The sequence below is a fragment of the Petaurus breviceps genome, unplaced genomic scaffold (assembly GCF_028583685.1).
Source record: "Petaurus breviceps papuanus isolate PSGF00001 unplaced genomic scaffold, PetGlider_PUasm1.0 224, whole genome shotgun sequence".
Lineage (NCBI taxonomy): Eukaryota > Metazoa > Chordata > Mammalia > Diprotodontia > Petauridae > Petaurus > Petaurus breviceps.
The window spans coordinates 9161950-9172594 of NW_027185887.1; the positions used below are offsets into that span (position 1 = coordinate 9161950).

Here is a 10645-nt window from a genome sequence, read left to right on the forward strand (position 1 = left end):
CATCAGAAGTCCTTTGGAATTGTCATAGATCATTGTATTGCTGAAAATAGCTAAGTTATTTTCAGTTGTTCAACATATTATACATCATGAAGAAACAGAACTTGGGTAATATGTTATCAGGGAATTCAATGAAAATAGCTTTGTCCAAGGATCCAGTCAGTAAGATACCATAAGAATAACTTCAAGCATGGCCTCTTTAATTAAAGGAACCAGGGAATGGAATATTCATGACCAATTCAAATTGTTCCTTTCTCAATGCATTTAAGTAGCACAGAGAATACTCTGCCAGAGTTTTATCAACAAGAAAAAGAAATGAATTCTACAAGTCTTGTAGACATTACCTCAAATGAAATCCAAATTAGGTATATGTAGGGGTTTTGAAAAAACATTTACTGTAATTGGAGCTTGGTTTGGTTGCAAGTATGTGTAAAGGATATAGGGTTGGATAATAGGCTTGATTGCCTCTGTAGTAGGGGTACTACAATGCTGAATACAAGGCTGCATACTTCAGGCTTCTGTTGAAAACAGGCTGCATACTTTAATGGAGTTGGGTAGAGCAACCAAATATCAAGAGACTATTTCCTGACCTCAGGATTATACACAAATCTGAACAACCCCACTTCAAGAAATGCTTTGTGGTTCACAGAAGGTGGGAGATTAGAAAGGGGACCCATTTTGAATAAAAACTAAATCATATTCTTGGAGGCTACCAGTCCCCTTCAGGTCACATCTTTAATCATTTGTGATGTAACAATAGAAACCACAGCTCATTACTTGGCAGTCCACCAGCTTATTAAAGAAGCTTTCAGTGTTAGGCTGCAAAACCTGATTGGGTTCCTGGTTTTAGTCGAAAGGAGGGCCTAGTATTCAGCTTTAGAACACAACAACCCCTCCCAACATAGCAAATAAGAAGTCAAAAGAAAACCTACAAGCTAACAACCAATTATACCCTTACACTCATCTTCTACCCTTCACAGGACTAGTCATTTCCTACAGAGATTATCTCTTTCCTGATGCCAGCCACTGGATTTGGGTGTGTTCATTTAAAAACGGGTTGGTTTTGTTGTTGTTGTTGTTGTTGTTGTTATTTCTTAAGCTCTTTAACCTGGCTCGGGAATTAAACAAAGGTCATTTGAGGTAAAAAGTGTAGGAGTTTATTTTCTGAGTTATATTTTTTTTCTTTTGGTTGCAGGTTAAAATATCACGAGCATATACCGATCCATATTAGCATTTTACTTTGTAAACCACAAGCTTCAGGTTTGGTGCAATCCCATCTCTGCTGTTACTCACACCTTCAATTATCATTCCTTGACACCTACCATAGTAGGTAGGGTCTTGAGGAAATCAGGAGTTTGGGTGAGACTTTTTCCAAGTGAGAATCTTTTTTAAATTAGATAGTGACACAGAAAGATATGCTTGCTCTCAGCACTTGAAGAGCTCATTAAACATTCACGTTGGTTTATTTCGTTTTGAGGTTTATAAATAAGGTTTTACCTCACCTTGAGATCACCTTAACTCCATCACAGCGCCAGGAAGAGGAAGGACAAGCAGAGCAAGAGAGCTGTTGACTCGGTTAGTGTTGGCGGGTGCTGCCTTCCACCAGCAGGAGAGTGGGAGGCTGCCTCTCGGGACGGCGTCTGTGTTAGCTCTGGCGGAGGGAGCTCCGAGAGCTTCCTGGCTGTGGCTTTCTCTTCGACACAATAGGGCTGCTGGGCGTCCCCAGGGCTGGCCGAGTAAGAGGGCTACGCAGGGAGAGGTGACGGATGGCAGACATCGATACCCCAAGCGGGCGGGATCTCTCCGACTTTGTAAGTTTCGAGTTTAGCCCACAACTCCCCGTTCCCATTCTTCCCTTCGTCGTTCTCCCTCCTTCTTCTTGGGAATTCGGGATAGTAATGCCTCACTAGCCCCAGAGTAAAGCAAAGAGGTTGTGCAGCCGGAAACTAGGCACCGGCTGTTTGAACAAAGTGAAATTACCAGCACTCCACTTTCTAGAAAATCCTACCCAGATATGCGGGGCTTAGCTGGGTTTACTGCCTCTCATTTCTTCCGTTTACTCCAATACGTATACATATATGCATGAAGAGAATCTGCTTCCTGGGAAATTATGCATCTCTCTGCCAGACATCTGAATCCGCAGACTTCACAACTGGGAAAAACCCTTACCTTTTATGTTGACAGGAAAAGTAGAACAATCCCTTTTCTTATCCTTCCTTCCAATTCAGGCGTCTGGAATCTGAAAACTTGGAGCTAAAGGGTGGGTGAAAGGGGGATAGGACTCGAGGTTCTTGGTAAAAGGGAACGTTTAATTGTAGAACTTTTGAGCCCAAAGGAACGGGACGATCATTTGACTCAACTCTGTATTTATATTAAGGGCAGAAGCCCAGAGAACTGAATTTTCCCTCGCCCAAAGGTGCATCCCTCTAGTTAAAAGCAGGGCTGATTTGACTCATCAGATCGCAACTCAAGTGTCATTATATCACGCAATTTTCCCTGTTGTAGCCATTAGTTGCGGTTCCCCCCCCCTACTTCCCCTTCCCCAGCACTCCTGGATTCAGCCCTATCTCATAATTGGCATTTTGGACCGTTTGCTGCTAGTCTCTCATAGTAGCAATGGCTTGGGTAAAGACTGCCTGAAAATTAGGAGGTCGCATAACTTTCTCTTGAAGTGATTTAATGATCTTACAACTGGAGGATGAAGGGTGTTAAACATCCCATTCAATGATTCAGCATTTTCTCCCTAGACTGGCAACCAGATGAAAGGATCTATTATTTGAAGGGCTCTGTGAGATTGTTCCAGACCAGAACTGGATTTTTGGCTTTGCCAACTACACCCTCTTTCCCTTAAGTGACAGCTGAGATTTAGGTTCTAATTAAATTCAATACTAATTTATGGCAGCAGTTTGGACGTTTTAACATAGAACTTAAAAGTGTGGATATTTCACCTGCCTTCCAAATGGATTACCTGCTGGGTCTTTATAGTATATAGAGCAGATTGGATAGTTCAATTACAAAAAATAAGTGAACGTTACCACCCCACCCCCAAAGCGATGTGCAATCTAAGGTTTAACTGATTCATCTGAAATAGGTTTAACTGTAGAGTGTTGACTGTATACTCCTCATACATATTACATATCAAATTCTATTTTGTATATAAAGATGAATCAAATGCTCTATTATTGACCATTTTCATGAATCTTACAACCTGGCAGTTAAGAAAAAAAAAGAAAACTTTTAGAGCTAGAGATGTTTCTGGTGCTTGGAGAATGAACATTCAGAAATCCATTTGTTGGTAAATTTAACTTCTAAGCATATGTGTTTTGTTTTGAAAAGTAAACATTACTGTGGAAGGTGGTAGCATGATAAGCAAGGGCACTGTATTAGGAATCAAAATTTTCCCTAGTACTGCCACAAATTGCATGACCTTGGGCCTGTTTGATCTGTTTAGGCCTCATGCTCTTCAACTGTAAACCTGAGAAGAGAGGTAGGCATACAAAACTTAAGTTACTTTACATTTTTAACCTTGAATTTTTTTTAGGGCAATTCTTTTCCATCCTTCAAATAGGAACTAATTGGCTGCCTGGTCAGATCATTACTGTGGTCCTAAGGGATACAGAAAGCATGGATAATCACAAGCCTATGTAAAAAAACCTGAGAATATAGTTGGTAATTCCAAGAATAGTATCAACAAATGGGAGGTCAGTATGATATGCATTTACTGTCATAATTACATGTATAAATCTTAGTTGAGAAATTCTGCACTGACAACTCTTAACATGACATTATGTCCAGTGTCTTTATGAATATTTAGGATGGACAAAGAACTGAAGCACAAATATTACATGTTACTGGCTCATAAACAGTTAACAGGCTTCTTAAGACTTGACTTTTACCTTTGAAACAAGATAGCAGGCACTATAAATTTTACTGCTGTAAGCACTTTAAGAAATAGTGACTAGGTGTAGGTAGTGTGGTCTAAGAGATATAACTGAACTTGGGAATCAGGGACAAGATGTTTTCCATGAACTACTGAAAAACCTCACCAATCACTGTACCAACTCTTGGTGTCCCACAGACATAAAATAGGTGATTTACAGCTCAAAAGAGCAAATATTACTTTTTAAAGTCTTTTCAAATATTTAAATGGATCTCACCAACATGGTCATTCCATCCAAGGAAAGAGATTATAGCTCATTCAAGTTTAGCCATCCTATGAATTCTTGTTCATGGTCTCCCAGTTTGCCAACGGGGATCCATCAAAAATGTCTGGGGGGTAGGGAGAGACTTACTGGATTTCTCCTGACATCACAAAGGATACCACTGGAACACCAGTTATAGTTATCCTTCCTCCCTCTGGCCATGTGATTATCTTTTTTTTTTCAAGGATACATTTCCCTGACAGCATTATTTATTCCAGTCTTTAGTTCCTTGTAACATTTTGTAGCCTGCTCATAGGCACTTTGTGCCTCTCCATTGCTCTGAGTAATTTTTAATTCTTTATCTGCCGTTCTGTTCTGTTACCAAAGTCATACAACATGGGTAGACTATTTATATGAAAAAGAGGGGTTTCAATTTCTGGAGTTAGAGTCATTAAAAACAAGTTTTATAATTTCCCAAGGACAACCTCACACCAAAATTCAGAACTGTATTTTAACACTGTATTCAATGATCTATTTTTTTTTTCTAGGCAGAAGATTTATTACAGGAACTTCAGGCACACTTTCAAGCTCTGACTAAGACAATAACTCTCAAAAATATCCTTTTATATTTTAAAAGAATGCAGTACAGCATTGCTCTGAAATTGTATAGTGAATAAGAAATGTTTTCATGATCAACATTCCCGATCATTTTTTTTTCTTTCCATATAACTTTTCTAGTATGCATGTTTTTTTTATGCAAAGTGCATATATACATTTTGGTGGTACATTCGAAACTGTATTAATATTCATTTGTAGGATGGAAAATTATTTCATATTTTGTCAAGAGGTGGAGAGCTGGTTTAGTATTTTTCAAGGATAAAATAAAAATTCATATTTATTGTCCTCAGTATGTCAAAGATATCTGATTCTGTCATTGTGGAAACTCCTTCCACCAGCTGCCTGAAACTTAGGGACGTTGAAATAATTTGCCCATGTACAAAGCTAGCATGGGTCAGAGGAGGGAATTGAATTTAGAACTTCCTAGCTCTAGCCTCTACTCTATACACTATGCCAAGTTAACTCTAAGTAGGTATTGTGCACTATAAAGAATGCTGGATTTGGAGTCAGAGGTCCTGAGATGAAATCTGGCAACGCCTTGAAAGGGCTGGACTATAAAGACCTTTAAGATCTCTTCACTCTAGAAGCCTATGATCTCATGTTTATAAAGTATTATAGAAAGAAATCCCTAGTTCTGTATGATCTGAATCCCATTTACACTAACAAGCCAAATTCTTGAACATTGTGTGCAAAACATATCTGTACAATAATTTCTCACTAACTTATACTCCAAATTTAGGAATTAGTTTCCATGGGAGAAAGACACTGATCCTAAGGCATAATGAAATTAACACTTAAATGCACACGTGTAAAGAGACAGATTTTGTTCCACACAATTAATTGGGCAAGACAATTTAGTTAAAAAGATTAAGTCCTTAGAATGTTTAAACATTTACAGTCACATATTAAAATACACCATAGTTAATTCCTATTTCTTTGGATGTTATTCCTGATGCTATTCAATTAAACTAAATCCACTTGATTTCAGGTTTTCAATAGTTTTTAATATAGCAATAGCTATGCTTATGCTCCTGTTATTTGGCAGGATCAGTTAGGGGAAAAAACTATATGAAGGCTTTTTTTTTTTCCCTTTCCACAGATTAGACAGTGGAAGTTAATTTGCTATGATTTCTGTTTGTCCTCTTAATTTGCTTCAAGCCTCTATAATTTAATCAAATTATCAGGATTTGTTAAAAGTGCTAATAAAAAATAGAGGTTTTTTGGCCAACAGTTCAAAGATGACATTAGATATGCAAACTAAAGGACTACTATAAAGTATCTAAGGGAGAAGTTATAACAGTAATGAAATTAATCTGCACTATATAGTTCTCTTTAACTTCATACTGGAAGAAATGGGAAATCGGATTGATGACTTACAGAACAATGTAACTGATCTCATGGTAGAAGCAGGAATCCAAAATACAAAGAGCACATGGTAAGGACCATTAAAATTTTTTTTGTTTGATGTTTTTAAAGGTCATTATTTGTTTTTACAGTGAGATTACCACCTGTATGCTAAAATAAAAATCTTGAAATCTACAATTATTTCAAATTATAAAGCTATAGACATTTCCTGTGCTTTCTGATTTATCCTTATAGTTAGTTATCAACTGTAACTCTGTCCTAAAGAACTTGAGTCCTTATTATTTTTCTACTTAAATAGGCCTAAGTTAATATACTTAAGTTTTCATACTCAACCCTTGGAGAAATCACTTTGGAACAGGTATTTAGAAAAATAGCTAGTTTCTGAGAGAATATATTCATGTAATCTTCAAGAAAAGCATTATAAATTAGGTCCATAAAACAGTCTCTGATGCATCTTAAAGAGTTTCCATTGCATGTGGATGTACCATAGTTTAGTGTTTTCTGCTAACAGGTTTTATGGCATTATATTAATATGCTTTGAAAATAAAATATATACTGGGAAATAAGTGTTTCATTAAAAATAATCATCCATATTTGCTTCTGACTTAGCTTGTGATATTTGGTGGCAGCTGTCCTAATTCAGCTTACAAATATTTTCTTGAATACCTTATTCAAGAGGGTTAGTTTTTCATTGCTTCACTGAGTTAGCTTTTCTATGAAATAACTAGATTATAATCATATTCTAGAATCACAAAATCAGGTAGATTACCCTTAGTAAGGAAGTTTCAGAGGGAAAAATATGCTGAAAATTTTTAAAGGAAATTGAGGGCTTCAAACTTGTCAGGTAAATAGAAAGTTAAGTCATTTGCTGCAAGAGTTCTAGTCTTGGTTTGAGACACAAAGAATGAAACAGGTACTTTTGAAAATTTGATAGATACTAAGAGTAGGATCAAGAGGCAGAAGTGAGGGCCCAGCTGTAGTTAGGTACCATAAATTCGTAGTGGGTTAAATCAGTGTTTCTGGCAATGGCAGCCTGGAACAAAAGGGGACTAACAGTGGCAAACCTGGACAATTGGACTAAACCTCAAAGCAGGAGTAAGCTATTTAGGAATACTAGGTCAAATGAGAAAAGGCATTCTAAGGTAGTGTCTAGTGAACTAGACTCATGGCTCAAGGCTGGATATGATGGTAAGAGAATGGAAGAGTAGGCATAGGTCAAGAGAGTAAAGGTAACAATAAGGGAAAAACATAGGGTTAGTGTGAATCAGAGTGGGAAAGGTAGGAGGTTAAGAAGTGTTGCTCAGGGGGTGGCTAGGTGGCGCCTGAGTTTGGTTCAGGCCTCAGACATTTAACATCCACACAAAATAACTAGCCATGTAACCTTGGGCAAGTATAACCCCAACTGCCCTCCTAAAAGCAAAAAAAAAAAAAAAGAAGAAGTGTTGCTCAGAGAGTAAATGTTTTCAAAGTTCTGGTTCTTGAAGGTGGTGTAATTCCAAGAAATATTAAGTTTAAGATGTGACTGAAGTGCAATGCAGGAGGTTGTTGCAAATAGACACTGAGGAATTATGTGGTTAGATTATTCAAAAGGTCAATAATATGAACACTGAAGTCTCAAAGGATCACACTAAGGAAAGGGACAGAAAAGATAACCATGAGCTAGATGCTAAAGTCATTTTAAAAAGTTGGGAAAGATATTTGGAGATCAATAAATAACAGCAACAAATATGTGGCAAGAATGGTATAAACTGATTACACATAGCAATTCTTTATTCTCATTCCTCCAAAGTCACTATGTGTGAGAGGAATAGTGGCTAATGAGCTAGTCTATGAACAGGAACACCTAGGTTTGAATTCCAATTATGATTCATACTTCGATCTGTGGCAAGTTACCTACTCTCTTGTAGGACTGTGGGCTCCTTAAGACTGTAAGGGGTAGTTAAAGGGCAGATATGCATTAGCAAAGAGAGTTTCCTCATCTTGGAATTTACTATACCATAGACACAAAGGTTCAGTCCCTATCCCTATTACAGTTATCTATGTATATGATTTATTTCCCATGATACTGTAAGCTCTATAAAAACAAGGAGACTTAACTAAACTGTGTACTTCCCACAGCATCAAGCACAGTAGCTTATTATTTACTGCAATGAACTGAACTTAATTATATAGTTACCTGGAAATTAAATTTTAAGATGTTTAATCGTGTATGAAGAGATGTAATTAATATCTATTTCAACTTTTCCCAAACAGACCTGAATTACTGTAATGTTAAAAGATGCAAAATGCATTTATGGATAAAAGATTCTGCTGCACAGAAGTTGTTCCTATAAGAGAAATTTTGTCAAAACAATTTGAAAATGTAAGCATACAATATGATAGGTAATATTACTATTTTAAATGTGTTTGTTTCAGTAACTAGTTTGTAGAAATTTAGTTCTTAGATTAGTTTTAAGATTGATGAGAATGTTTATAAAAATGCCATTCACAGAGCACTTTTATCAATTCATAAGTATTTTCATCAAAAATAACAGTTGATATTCAGGATAAGTACTTTTGATATGTGTGATCGATCACATTTGTTTCTCATAATCCTGTGAGGGAGGTAATACAGGTATAATTATATAAATGAGGAAACATTATTACAAATGGACCCTTGGCCCCCAGAAAAGAAGTCATTATCCTTAAATGAGATACCCAGTCCATCTCTTAAAAATGGATGTTAATTTTCTATTGTATGGTATAACATCCTTACCTTTAATACTCATGATAGTTTAGTGCTAATCTTTGGGGTAGAGGGAGGGAAATCTTGAAGAATCTTAAGTTACAATTTACCAATTTACCATGGCGAAAATGTCCAAAAGTTTCAAGGAATCAACTGCACAAGTGAAATAGCACTTACTGGTCTATCTAGTGATTTTGAAACATACTAATACACTGTTCATAGTGGGCTGTCAAAAATATAATGGGGCCTTTTAAAAAGAACCTGCCAAATCAAGCCAATCTCCTATTATAGAATAACATTCTACATCTCTTCATTCACTCAAACTCGACACACACACTTTTATGGGAAATCCAGTAGGGTAATTATCTGAAATGATTATACAATGGTACTGCCTTTTACTAATTCTGTCTGACTTTTCTACAATAACTGTTTTTCCTAACATCCTGTTACAACAAAGATTAGAATGTCCTTTTATAAGCATGAGAACATATATAATGCATAAGGTTTAAAAGTTATTTAAGCCAGGGGCGGCCAGGTGGCTCAGCGAGTAAGAGCACCGGCTCCAGTGTCGGGATGACCTGGATCAAATCTGGGCTCAGATACTCAGCACCACACCCAGAAAAAACTGGCCGTGTAACCTTGAGCAAGTTACTTAACCCCGATTGCTTTAAAAAAAAAAAAGTTATTTAAGCAGCCTAGAAATTCTTATCCCCAAATTCACTTTATTTAAGTAGTAAACAACTATAGCAGAACACAAGTTTTAAGTATGAGATAGTTTATAGCATACCTAAATAGAATATGTACATTTCCACATCTAATAACATTCATACCTTTAAATAAACATATCTTAATTTTTCCAAATGTGTTAAAACGCTTAAGTCTTCAATTTCAAATCACAAAAAATAGGGTTTTTTTTCTGAACATAATTTTATATAAGAAAAATTTGGATGTCAAAAATTCCGGTACTATTCCAGAAATATGTGGGGAAATTGTTGAAAACAAACATCTGCAGTTTCTGACATTATAAAAATTAAAGAGGTACCCCCAGACTGCCTTGAAAAACTACTTTATTTACACAGTAAATACCATCTTAAATTTCAAAGAAATTTGCCATAAGTAGGAGTGAGAACTGATACATCCCCTCCCCCTTTTTCAAATATGGTTTATGAAATGACATAACTATTAACAAAACTGGAAGAAAAATACAGTTCCTGAATTAGAAAAGGCTAATTTGATGTCTTCAATTTTAAATCCTTAATAGGGTATTCCAGAAGATAATAATTAACTTAGTACATATAGAGTGGGTATGTTTCTGCTAATTACTGAATAACTTCAGTTAAATGTGAAAATGCCCCACACAAATTTCAAAAATCGGTGATTATCATTTTTTAAAATGTTAACAGTGCAGCGATAAATTGTACTAATTACTACATTGTTGTTTCTCAGCACTTGTGTTGTTTTATAGCTTTTTAATGTTTATAACAATGCATATTTTCTTTGTATCTACTTTATAAGAAATAAAATTAAGTCTTCTTAAACTTATGTTAGCAGTTATTTTATTATCAAAGTATATGAACTAGCCTTTAAATACTTTACCTCAAAGCCACATTAAGAAATATGAAGAAGGAATTCAGGGGATTTGCTATCTAGACAACAAGAGGATTTGCTCTATGTTTTCCCAATAGCTTATTTCAACAAAGTCAATATACATGAACTAAAATGCTAAACTGCTATTATGAATCAATTGTACCCTGACATTGTCACACAATCCCATTTTATTTAAAAAACCTCAATGATA

The 10645-nt window shown here is 35.9% G+C and overlaps 1 protein-coding gene across 1 annotated transcript; it reads left to right on the forward strand.

Moving 5' to 3' along the window:
* The first annotated feature begins 961 nt into the window (after positions 1 to 961).
* Positions 962 to 10389, forward strand: HSBP1L1 (heat shock factor binding protein 1 like 1). Its single transcript, XM_069095023.1, has 4 exons — positions 962 to 1808; positions 4688 to 4754; positions 6102 to 6192; positions 8376 to 10389. Coding segments are annotated over exons 1-4 (204 nt in total). The 5' UTR covers positions 962 to 1763; the 3' UTR covers positions 8377 to 10389.
* Positions 10390 to 10645: the final 256 nt, after the last annotated feature.

What these genes read in the sequence shown, in the direction of transcription:
- HSBP1L1 (XM_069095023.1), top strand. Translation starts at nt 1,764, where the DNA reads ATGGCAGACATCGATACCCCAAGCGGGCGGGATCTCTCCGACTTT. An exon ending in GGCGGGATCTCTCCGACTTT is followed by an intron (nt 1,809 to 4,687) that starts GTAAGTTTCGAG and finishes TTTTTTTTCTAG; the next exon opens with GCAGAAGATTTATTACAGGA. An exon ending in TAAGACAATAACTCTCAAAA is followed by an intron (nt 4,755 to 6,101) that starts ATATCCTTTTAT and finishes TTAACTTCATAC; the next exon opens with TGGAAGAAATGGGAAATCGG.